This window comes from Parus major, chromosome 3 (genome assembly GCF_001522545.3).
Source record: "Parus major isolate Abel chromosome 3, Parus_major1.1, whole genome shotgun sequence".
Classification (NCBI taxonomy): domain Eukaryota; kingdom Metazoa; phylum Chordata; class Aves; order Passeriformes; family Paridae; genus Parus; species Parus major.
In genome coordinates this window covers 15,392,035-15,405,228 of record NC_031770.1, presented here as the reverse complement: position 1 = coordinate 15,405,228, position 13,194 = coordinate 15,392,035, and the positions used below count along the sequence as shown (strand labels likewise).

Sequence of the window (13,194 nt, the reverse complement as noted above, 5' to 3'; positions counted from 1 at the left end):
ATGACTAAGTGTTATGATTGCTATCTCATGCAATGTAAGCACCTTGGTGCCCACTGCTGTTTGGGATCCTCGTGCCAGACACAAGTGCCCAAACTTTTGGGGGGAGATTCAGAGCAAATTCTGCTGCTCAGAACCAGAGCCAAGAAAAGGCAGAACATGTGATGCTCCCCATTCTATGAAACCTAGAGGTTAGAAAACCGATCCAGGAAATTAGAAACTTATTTTTATATCCTCTGCAACTTGAGGGAATTCACACAACAAACGACTCTTTAAAATCCCTTAATCAATAGACCAGGCTATGCTGTCAGGGCTGCAAAACTTATGCAGATGACTTACTGTTCCAAAGGCAAGTTAATAACAGTCTTAGGTGGAATAATAAAAAAAAGTGAAAGATGCCTAAAAACTTCCTTAAAAAAGAGGAAACATATGTTCTTTTCTTCCATACTACCAACACAAATAGCATCAAGCAGCTCTTGAAATGGGGCCTGGAAATGCAGTCAGTTCACATCTCCTCAGGCACAAAAGGCCACTCACACCATTTGGCTGGCTACAGGTAATGTCCCCTGTCACCAAACCCTCTGAAAAGCTGAGCAAGTGCTGCTTTCTAGGAACAAGTATTTTCTTTCTTACATGTTTAAGTCAAAGCAAATTTAGTCCCCAAGTTTTTGCTCACCATTCCTCTTAGGAGAGTTGTAACCCACTGGTCCTATTTGGTGTTAAAAAAGAATAAGAAGAGTAAGTTATTTTTATGGAAAGCTGCCAGTCTATCAGTTGAGGGTGATGTGGGACATTTCCAGAGCTGCTTCATGCTCTGTCTCCTCACCAACTCACACCAACTTGCCTCTCGTCCCCGGTCTCCTTCAGCTAAGGCATGCAGGCTCTCAGAGCATGTTCTGTGGGGTGGTGACAGGTACAACCATCCAATTTATTTCAGTCTTTAGACACTTCTGTAGGGAAACTATCAAACTACATAAAAACACAAGAATTTAAGGAGTATGCCCAAAACTTCTTACTTTTTTTTGTGCTTCTGTGCCACCTCTGGTAAATAATTTGATTACATTTTTCCCCATTTTTCTCCAAATCCCATTTGCCTCTCTCTAAAATTACTGGAAAAACTCAAAGTCAGCACTTTCTAGAAGCACCACACTTCAAAATTTCATTTGAAGTAACTGAAGGAAGAAATGATGCTAACCCACTTCCTTGATTTTTGAGTTACAGATTTTAAAGAAGATAAACTGCTTTTGTTCTTGAAAAGCTATGCATAAAATTAATTTAATTTTTTTTAGTAAAATAATATTTTTATTTTGTGAGCTGAAATTTGATATTAAGTACTACCTTTTCCTTTAATTTCACTTGTGATAAAAGCACACTGATAAAAACATGCATGCTCTTGTACGACTTCAAGTACTCTCAGACTGTATTAATGCCAGACAGTGAAAGAATAAATGAATACTCCAAAGGTCTCTCATATTAAATAAGTAAATAAAATCCTAATTTATCTGTAAGGGGTTTGCACAGAAATGATAAAGCTTTATTGGCTCACGGTATTTTGAGAAAAAAAATGAAGCCATTTTTCTTACTTGTGCTACTTTCAACTTATTCCATATTAAAGCAACCCCTACCAGTTCTTCTGATCAGTATTTTCTTTGTACTACCAAAGCACATCCCATTTACTAACAAAGTTAAAAATCCAACTACAGCTCGTTGTTACCTTCTGTCATCCACATCACATCATTCCTGCCAAAATCTGAACTTCAATAAGCTTTCCTGCTCAATTTTCAGTTGTTCCTCCAGGAAAAAAGCTCTGTGCAATCACACTCTGTCCACCTGTTTGTTCCCCTTAACTTTTGAAGCTATTGTCCCCTGCAAACAAAGCTGATCAGGGACAAGAGATTCAAAGATAATCCAGCCCAGCAGAAGCTTTAGAAAAACCTGGGTGAAGGGAAGCTTCTGAGAGTAGAGGTGTGAATAAGGGAGGGTCCAGGGCAGGGTCCATGGCTGTTTGTGTGCCAGGGCTCTCAGCACAGCATGCAGAGTGCACTGGGTGACACAGGCACTGGCAGCCACGGCAAGACACCTCTTGCCAAGGCAGCGCAAGAGCTTTGTGGAGGAAACGTCACACGGAAGGGAAGACACGGAAAAAGGAGCAGTCGGCGAGAAGAAAGGACCATGTACAGGGATGCACACACAAATCCAGAGGAAATGAGGCTTTACCAGGCACAGGGCAACACAGCAACTTTTTTTTTTTTTTTCTGTCATTGCTTTCTGAAGAATTACTACAGACAATATTGTAAGGAACACCAGGAAAAACAAAAGAACAGGCAATATGGTGGGTTGTATTCCAGCTTTCCGGAAGCATGAGACTCATGGTTGCTTTGTTTTCTTCAGGGCTTCAGAAAGCCTGGCTACATGTTTACCAGCTGAGGGCTTCTTTTTAAGCAATTACAATTAAATACCTTTGAGCTTTAACCTTCAAGTACTCCAGAATGAAAAGATGGCCAACCTATCAGAAATAAGTATACAATTATATAATTATTACCTCAGCCCCTATACAATCCAGTCCGCAAATACAAATGTTCAGGGTTCATGACATTACTACTTGTAAAATTTATTTATGTAGCATGTTCCACAGCAAAGTACTTCCCCATTTTAAAGTCAGGCAGTAGCCCATATATAAATAAATACAGTATTATTTTACATTTCTTTGAAATCTCATTCTCAAATACCTGAAAATATTATAAAGAGGAGTAAATCTATTATTGTCATGTGGCCACTGAGAGGATGAAAAAATTTCAGCAGCACAAAGCTGCACAGCAATTCTGCTATTCAGCGATGTAGAATGCTATTCTTCATTTTAAGCACCACAGGAATTTGGTTTTCGGAAGTAATTAGCAATTTTGCCATTTGGTCAGAAAACAAGAGTCGCTTTCTCTATTTTTGCAAAATGTTCCCTAGAATTTTGAGCAAGTGTTCAGAAAAAGCCACAGTTTATTTCTTATTCTAGAGGATGGACCATGAGGTTGCAACAGGTCCTAATATGTCAATAACAGAACATTTTTCTGGAAATAATTTCTTCAAAATGGTACATACATTATGTTCTAGCATTGTCATATGGCATAAATTTACTGCTTGGTCAGGATCAGCCTGTCAAGGGATTTTTTCCTGTCTCCTACAGTATTTTAAAATGTAGATTAAGAAATATTTCCTGTGAAGACAATCAGAGAGGAAGAGCTATTTACTTCCAGAGAAAAAATCCCAGGGTTTTGTTCATCTCTATTCATCCTTTTATGCACAAATGTAATATCCAAGTGTATTCAATATTTGATAGCAATTTAAGAGCGGTAAACATAGAACAGTTTAACTTCTCAGAAGCCAGCACAGCAGTGCCCTGTTGTCTTTCCTACTCATCACTCCATCCTTCCCACCATTCTGCTTCCTCCTGGGCCAGTCACCTGTGGTGGGCTCAGCAGAACAGCACAGTTAGTGCATCTCCACTGGGCATTGTGAAGTTAAAGAGAACATGTTACACAGGTGTAAAGAAGGAAAATCAGAACAACAGAATTATCTTACCAAAGGGAAAAAAAAAATCAACTTGTGTTCAGAAATTCAATTAGTTTTGTTAGTTTTTTTTTTAATTAATTAAAGAAACTTGTTCCCTTGAGCTTCTCAGTGGATGGTATCAACAGCATTACCCGAGTTCAGCCTAAGTCATTTATACCAGCAGCTACAGCACAGAGGAAACACTGTTTGCTTAAGCAGCTTCACATGCAGGTGAAAGCATCCTCACCATTGTCCTTTGAACTCTGTAGCACAAATGTTAATACACTGTGGCTGTCTCAGTCCTCAGCCAAATCTTTTTTAAAGCTGCAGTACAAAGTGTTCTCAATTCTTTAAAAATCTGTTGTCTCCCAGGAATATTAGATTCCTCTAGAGATTAGAAGGCATACATAATTTATGGAATAATTTCCAAACAATCCAATTCTTTCAGACATCTTGAGATGGAAATACCTGTTCAGAGAGTGAGTGCTCTAAGGAGGTGTCTCCTGACTCCATGAATAAGATAAGGATTGTAGCTCATAATTTAGAGCTAGGAGGAGACAGTTTCTCATGAATTCAAGGAAAAAAAAAGTTGAAGCGAGATAATTTCACAGATTCATAAAATGGTTTGGGTGGAAGGGACTTTAAAGATCATTTTGTTCCAACTCTGCCATGGGCAGGGACACCTTCCACTAGACCAGGTTGTTCAGAGCCACATCCAGCCTGGCCCTGAGCACTTCCAGAGACGGGGCATTCACAGCTGCTCTGGGCAACCTGTGCCAGTGTCACACCACCCTTTTAGTGAAGAAAATTCCATCCTTCCTGACTAGATACAAGATAACCAAATCAACAAAAAAGTATCCTTTGCAATAAAATATGATTTGAGAATATCTGCAATGGAAAGTATAGCAAAAATCTTTTAAATATGCTAAAAGTTAGAAGCTTAACTGCAATTGATTTTCTATTTAAAGATAACACTTATCAAATCAGGCATCATGCTGGAGGCATGAACCACCACAGACATTCATACAGTATTTTCTTTTATAGGCACAAGTTGCCTTGAACACCGATTAACAGCTTCCTAATGATGCCATAAGATACCTGTATTAAGGAAGATAATTGATTAAAAATTAATACTACAGGGTCAAACTCATTACATTTACTCGTATGATAATCTCAATATTTGTTTTACAGAGATATTTCCTGTATAGAGGCAGATACAGACTGCTTACAGTGCTTACATGGCCTAAGGAACAAGTATCTCCATGTTCCCCTCTGAAAACATTTGGCAAGAAATCAAATAGAATCATTAGTCCTTTTCAATCACTCTTTCATAGGTGTGAAATTATTTTGTTGCAGTAATTCAGGAGATGGGAGCATGCAAGGGATATATTCCAGTTCTTGAAACTGCTTTTGCTAATGCAGTGTAGGTACAGTATTGACCAATAAAAAGCAGTGCCAATCATCAGATGATTCGCAATGTTAGTTATTTCAGGAACAAATAACTTACATTGCAAATCAATAGAATTGCCAGAAATAACTGGCAAAGTCTCCCAGTGGAACTATGTTTGTGCCTCTCACATGAATCAGCACATTGTTTGATGATTTACTCTAATTTCTACTATCCATGAGAACAAAGTCTTGTTCCTGCCTTGAACTTTCTTAAACTCTTTCCATAAACAACAAAAAATTTCCATGTTGAGCATTCCCTAAGAAGACTACAAATGCAGCCTACCTGTGAGATCAGTTCCTTCTGGAAAGATGAGGAGTTGTAGTGGTTCACGAATGTCACAGAAATAATCCAGCATTTTTTCAAAGTGACTTTTGTCATCTTCCCACTTTCTCTGCACAAAAACAAAGGCTGCAACCTGCATCGCCCAGCCTAAAATGTAAAAAAATACACCTTTAGCAACATTTCACTCTGATACTTCCACAGTGGCTGTTATTCCAAATAATTTTATAAATTATGCTAGACCCAATCTGCTGCCCACCTGTACTCAACTCTTAATAAGAACACTTGGTTACCTTGCAAAAAGAGTTTTGGATTGGTAAAAAACAAGAATTCATAAATGCATTCAAAACTCAAGTTACCAGACCAAAAACAGGGTCAATGCTGTCCTGAAATGAGGTTGTAGTGAGGTGGAGGTTGATCTCTTCTCCCAGGTAACATGCCAGGACAAGAGGAAATGGCTTTAAGTTACACCAGGTTTAGATTGGATGTTAGGAAAAATTTCTTCCCCAAAAGAGCTGTCACACTTAGCCCTGGGAACAAGCTACCCAGAGAAGTGTTTGAGTCACTGTCCCTGGGAGGATTTAAAAGCTGTGTAGATGTGTTGCTTAGGGATGCAGTACTTAGGGACGTGCTCAGACTTGATAATCTTAAAGGTCTTTTCCAACCTAAACAATGCCATGATTCTCTGAGGTAAAGCATTTAAAACCACAAAGTATCCATCTGATCCTTTAGGGGCTTTATTACATATACCTACTTATAATTTTCATTACTCACAGAAGAAAATGCAAAGCTTTTCTTTACACTTGATTCTAGAATAAAATTCAAATTATATATATATATATATGTTTGTTTGTATTAAAACACACAAAGATCTGCAGCCTGCCATCAAACTGACAATGTAATGCAGTGAAGTGCAACTGCTGCTGAGCCTGCAGCTCAGGGGTCACACCCCATTATCTTCAGTAAGTGTTCCTGGCTCTTTTCAGCACAAGTATATCGTGTACAGCATATCACATAATATTACAAGTTCTGTCCATTAGCTCAGCAGGATAAAAAAATCAGGGCTCCAGCTCCACCACATGTCTAAGATGCTCCCTTCCTAAGCAGGGCTCAGAAGAGCACGACATTGCCTTGCCACCGTACTTGGTGAGCTTGTATCTCATCAGAAAATCTGCAGAGAGATCCTGCACATCAAAGAGAAAACATCACAGCTGCCCATTCTCCTCTTTGCTCACTACCATTCTCAAAGCCTGTTTTTACTTTGCTGGTGACTTACAGCATGTTATTCTTGCCCTCCATTTCAGCTCCCCTTTACAGGATGCCTTTATATTCTGTTCACAGCAGTATCTCATAAGGACCATATGCTAGAAAATTACTGATTCAAGTCACTCATTTTTCAAACAACTTTGTAAGTCAATCAGCCTGGACAATACATTAACCTGCTTTATCTCTTAACATTATCTCTTCTGTATTGGTTAGAAACATTAATTGTATTGTTAAAGATCTGTGACCTATATAATGGGGTAAATACTTCTAATTTTTAAATCAGTTAAAGAGATGGAACATGAGTAACTAACATGCCGTCTGCAATCTGGACCTAATGCATCTCAGATACCCAGATAACCAATGATATTCAGATAACTGAATACTAGAAGTGGTTATATGACTTAAGAAATGCTCAGAATGCAGTCTCAGCAAATCTTTTCATATTTGCATATTTCCATAAATTTGTGAAAAACACTTTGTAAAGGAAACTCAACTTTGACCACAACTTTTTTTGTGTGTTTATGAACCTATCACATTCCCACATCTGCAGTATCAAGAAGTGTCAGTACAGCTTTATTAACAGAGGCTATCCATGTCTAAACAAATTCTTTGCAGGAACAAAATAAAGGTATGTTTTACAGTAACTTTAAAATAACTGATTAAATTTAACTATGCTATCTTTCAGCATGTAATCATCTCCTACTGTTACAATACAGTAAATGATGCCACACTAGTATTTGAAATTAAACTAATCAAGGCTTCATTTCCACACTAGTGTTATATAAAGAGGACATCTTTTCACACCAAATGATGCCCAAGCATCTGGTTCCTCTAGAAGATAGGTGGAGACTACACAAAGCTGCATCAGGGGAAGTTCCGACTGGGTATTAGGAAAAGGCCCTTTGCTGAAAGGGTGGTCAATCACCAGGGAAGTCAACACAGCATCTCACCTGGCAGAGTTCAAAGAGCACCTGACTGATGCTCCTGATCATGGTTTGGCTTTAGGCTGTCCTGTGAGGAGCAGGGAGTTGGACTTGATGGCTCCTTTCAGCTTGAGATATTCTGTGACACTTCATCTGATATCAAATTCATAAAAATGGACAATACAAAGGACAAAATCTCTCTGAGCAGAAACAGAGATGCCTTGAACCATAGCATTTACAACTGTGAGAATGCAGATGCTCCACAGGACAGACTGGAAAAATACACACAGAGATTAGGAAAGTTCTGCTGTGGTTTCAGTGTTTTCCAACTGTTCTTAACCCTCAGCCCAGTCCTTTTGTATGTTTTACATACACAGGACACTAACCTAAGTTAATATATGGAAACTTGTACTGTGCTAAGCCATTTTATTGTGTGGTATCACAGATCAGGCCTAAATTATTCAGTTCTTGTGTTCTCATTGCAGCATAGTCTGTAGGCTGAAATAATGGAAGCAAATAAACAAAATAAACCCTCACTTAAGGAAGCCTGCTGATACTTTCCCAGGTCAGCAGCTCCTTAGGAGTGATTGTGGTCCATAACAAAGGGAATATGGAAAAAGCTGCCAGATCCCATCCTCTCTGCTACCCTCCTTCATGCAGCACAAAGCTTTAAACTATATCAAAACTTGCACATAAACTCACTCTAGCTATCATTCTTAACAGCACTGCAAGCATCAAATTATAAACACCTTTAGCTACTAACAAAAGAGGCTGCTTGGGTGACTTGTACTTTACCTGACTAAACTGCACAAAGCAGAGGATAGAGTGCAGTAGTTTCCCATTTCTGCTCTAAGTGGTGGTGTTATATATGGGCTATGAATAATTAAACAGAAGCAGTAATGTAATGACAGTACGATGTCAGGGAGAAGGAGTGGGAAAGGAGTTGGGAGGCATCCAGTTTTTAAGATAAACAACAGGTTTGATTTTCTAACCTTTCCAATAAATAACATCCAGTGTTCTGGAAGAATGTGTCTATCTTTAAGTGTGTATCTAATTAGATAAAATAGTCTGTTAGAACTTACTGTTCAAATAAGAAGATATTATCTAACAGACAACTAAGAGTAAAGGACACAGGTTTCCTCCTGACTTACCCCAGCACAGCATGCTGGGCCAAGCTATTTTACCATCTAGGACAGTGGAAACATTTCCACATTTGCTCATGCTTCAAGGCCTCCAGGCAATAAAACCTCGAATTCCTCATTTCTGTAAAGCCCTGGTTCATGTATCAGTGGGGACAGTGCCTGCTGTTCATGTGTCTCACGACCCCACCAGTGTCAAGTGGGAAAGGAAACCCACCCTTGCCTGCTTTTGAGCAAAGCAAAAGCAGTTCATGCTTTGATTTCTGTTCCAGTGCATTGTGCTGCTGCAAAAACAACATGTTACAAGTCCAAGACATGGTGTGGGGGCCAAAGGGAATGTGTTGGGAAATGGGAGGAATTCAGTAAATCAATGGGCAGAATGAGAAGTTTTGCTAATCAGTAATATTTAGGAAAAAGCAGCAGAAGGCAGTCCCTTCTCATGTGCAGCCTGCACTAAGACTTGCTATTCAGTTCAGGTCAACATATTGTTCAACAAAATTAAATATATTTTGGTCTCTTTGCACAGCATTTCTGGTTTTCTAAAAGCTCCTGGACAACAGGAATTTTCCTAGCAAAGTCAGAATTTACTTGACTGGAGAAAAATGGTTGCCTTTGGATTTGCAGATCCTTAAGAAATCATTGATGACAAAACCACAGCAGAGAAACAGCAAAGCTAAAGAAACCATAACAATGCACATCCATTTCTTTGCTAAAATAATCTTCTTATCGGAGCCGACACTTTGGATGACTAACATTGCTTGGAAAGGCACACAAAAAGCATCACACTGCACAGCTCTTGTTCCAAATTGCCAAACAGCAGTCCAAAAATCTACCAGAGAGTATAGCTAACCACACTGACCTCTAAATCAACTTTTCAGAGCTGAAAAAATAAACAAGCAGCTTAAAATCTCTAGGAACACAGACACGGTAATGATATGTATCCTATTAGGACCTAATTCTGTGCATAAAAAAAAGCACTTGCACAAAAAGAAAAGCCTGCTATTGAAATAGAGAGATGTGCTGTACATCAGAATTTTCTTACTGCCTTGGGGATAAAGCAAACTACAGCTTATGCAGGTCGAGAATTTGGAGCATTGTATTAAAAATGCTAGCTCCAAGTCTAAAGCTTTTTAAATTCTAAGACCCTACACTTTTATTTTCCTTACCCCAAAATCCTTTAGAAAAAAAACAACACTCAAAGCAGAAGTTTCCTTAGTGTGTTTTCATTGCAAAGGTAATTTGGAAGTAAGCAGATACTAAAGATGGATGGGACAATGAGCAAAAGAGAGAAGAGCTGAGTTGTGCCAAAAAAAGGTCTTTGTTTGGTTTTGTATCAAAATTTTATGTACATAACCTCAGAAATTAGATATCCCCCAAAATGTCACATCTCAAAGAAGGATATTATGACTGATATTGAAAGCAAACATACACACACACCCCTCAAGAAAATGGTGTATATATATATATATATGTTAACGGTAGCACTGTAAAAGAACAATTAATAATACTAACCCCCTGCAAGCAAGTTCAATAAATGATTCAAAATTATAGAAACAAGTAGGAAGGTAAAAGGCCTAACTGTGGGGTTTGCTATTATATTCAATCCATCCTTTTTTCTACAACTGGATTAGTCACTCTTTCTTCATAGTACTATCTTGGTCAAAAATAAAATCCTTATTCAGTGTGCCTGTATTCAACAGGGGTCTGGTCCTGATCAGGGCTTTTGAGGCATCAGGGAACCAGACATCCAGGCTTAATAAGGGAAATCACTCGGAAGCTCATGATCCCATTGTACACAAATAATTAGGCCATTAACAGTTTGTTACTCCAAGTGTTTTGCTGCATAAAATTACCACAAGGCAACAAGTATCTAGTTCTGAATGTTCCCTATTTTACAGGTCTGTGGGTACTGGGAAGGTTATGGCACATAGAAAATCACACAGGAAGCCAGGGCATAAAGTTACTGTGCATATACACGGTTGAGTTTTAATCAGTATAGACTCATATGCACATTTCTGCAAATTCAATTAGAGTTGGGCATTTTTCTGTTGTTTCTATTTCCTAGATAGTTTTAAGTCTAAAAGCCCAAAGCAAATTGATTTACTTTTTTTTTTTTAATATTTAATATAATGATTTGAGAGCACAAACTAAGAAAATAAAGAAAAAAATGCTTCTTGAAACAATTTTGTAAAGTACAATTTCTGCTCCCGGCAAGTTTTCTTTAACCATGTTCGTTTCCAATAATTTAGTTAATAGGAGAATAATGAATTGAATGATTACTACCTGATTGGGTAAATTCTTTAAGCAAATTACAAGATAAACTAAGAGATAAAATTCACAAATATAAATTTACAGTAGTGCTCCTGGTTTTGTAGTGAATCATCTGATTCAGTCTATCTGTTAATTTGATTCAATCTAAGAGGTGTCCATTTAAAAACCACCATGCTTTTGCTATTGCCTTGCCTTAACAGATTCTTAACATTAATCTACATCTGTTTTAAAATTATGCTTACAGTCATATCCAGTTTATGTTCAGATTGTATATTTCATATATATCCCTATGCAGTTTACCATGGATTCTACAGAATATCAACTCTTTCAATGTGTGTGGAACCTAACCAAGCCTTTTTTCCTTACTAAACCAATTAACAGCAGCAGTGTTAGAGGTAAATGAAAAAAAACCAAAAATATTCTGGTCTTGCTCCAATTAGTTTTATTTTTGACTTCCCCATAGCTCTCATGTATTTATTTCTATACCTAATTATTCTAAATTTAACGTTCATTAAGTCCCATCCAAATATTGACGCTTTCTGCATTTCCTTTGCTCTGCTTCATTCTCTTTTGGAAGGATACAGGATGTGCAAGTACAAACCCCTGCTTTACCTTACTGTTTACTAAGAACACAATTAGAAGCTTCTTCAAACAAGGTCTGCAGTCCAAGATTTCCTTGCCAGGAACAATGTTGTCAACAAGCTACTCAGATGCAGTGGCCTGTGCCTCACCTGTGAAAATATAACTGTGGAACTTTCTAGAAAGAATACTCCATTGAAGAACTGGTATCTCTCAGCCAAGGAACACACACAGAGCATGTGAAAGCATGTGGGAAAAACTCATTGCAGTAGTGGCAAGACATGTGCATAGATATAAAGTGCCCAGAGATAAACCATCTTCATGGAAAGTAGACCTTTTTTCAATATTCAGTACTTTAATCACGGTTCAGAAGGATGTTATTTGCACGCTTCATATTCAAAAATTTATTTCATTTCCTAAATTATGCCATTTTTATGGAATATGGACAATTAGATGATTAACTCTACCATTATATTAGTGCTACTTACAAAATGCCATAAATGTTATTACAGACTATTAAACCTCTTCAGTTGCAGTGCATCTTAAATTTTAATTTGAATTTTATTTGACTTGATGCACTGTAAAATCAGAATAACATAACAGAACATAACATCACTCAAAAGTAAAGCAAACTAGAGAAAAGGCCCTGGGATGGCTGGAAAGTAGCTTTTTCTGATGCATTTTAAAAATACTTCAAAAAGGCGAAACAGAACGTGAAAACCTAAATATTAAAAAAGATGAGTCTTGCCCAATATGTATGCAGATAAAAGCCCCACATCACTCCTAAATCTCCAAAGACATGAAGAAAACAACCTCCAGTTGTGAGACTGGAAGGAAGAACAAGCAGGCTCTACCAAACAGTGTGAGACTCTCCCAGGGATGTGTCATCTGAACCGCTAGTCGGGAATGGAGAGAGATTCTACAGCAAAATACCTCTTCCAAAGGCCTGCATCCTGTCAGCTGCTTCATCTCCTCCATGAAGGACCAAGAAAGGAACCCAGCCTGAAGTGCTGAGCTGCACAGATCCTGCATAACCCACTGATAACAGCAAAGGAGTGCAAGTCGGGAAAACATGCCAACCTAACTCTGCTCCTATTTGTTCTGTGAGCTTGGACAAAACAACCTCTCCCTCCATCACTTATTGTTTGTAAAATGGAGAGAATGAAAGAAGTTAGCATCTGATCTCACACTTTTGATGTGTGTTTTGGAGATGGGAAGGGCTTGAGAACAAATGGAGTCATTATATAGAAAGGACAAGGAAAGTTTAATGGAACACAGGCTTGTTGGCTTTGGTTGTGGGATTTTTTTTTTTTCCTGACAGGGGTATGAGAAACCTATTATGCCTTTCCTGGATGAGACAAGCTGGGAAACAGGCCCCTAAGCTTTTCTTCCCTACAAAAGGAAAAAAAAAAAAGTCAGATAAGGTTACAGCCAACTTAAGCTGCATTTCTGCTGCAAAGTAATAATCCTTCATTCACACTTAAAACTTCTTCAAGAGAGTCTTCACCAGGTTTAACTGGTAGAATAACAATTGTATTTGCCATTAGAGAGCATGCTTTGCAGCTTCTACTTTCAAAATCACGTAGGATAACAACTTTATTGTAATTAAGTCTGGCAGCTCATAATTGAATTGCTAGAAGACAAAACATCACAGCTTCTCAAAACTCTCAGCCTATTTTAATGCAAGATACTTGACACAGGAGCTATACTAGAAAGTTCAGTAGGCTACAGTTTTAATTTTTTTAAC

General features: G+C 38.0%; 1 protein-coding gene across 1 annotated transcript in view; it reads right to left on the bottom strand.

Annotated features, from left to right (window-relative positions):
• LCLAT1 (lysocardiolipin acyltransferase 1) overlaps window positions 1–13,194 on the bottom strand; it is a 111,545-nt gene that overhangs the window by 53,798 nt on the left and 44,553 nt on the right. Inside the window, exon 5 of the mRNA XM_015622761.2 lies at window positions 5,273–5,419. Coding sequence (XP_015478247.1) covers window positions 5,273–5,419 — 147 coding nt within the window. The remainder of the gene's footprint in view (window positions 1–5,272; window positions 5,420–13,194) is intronic.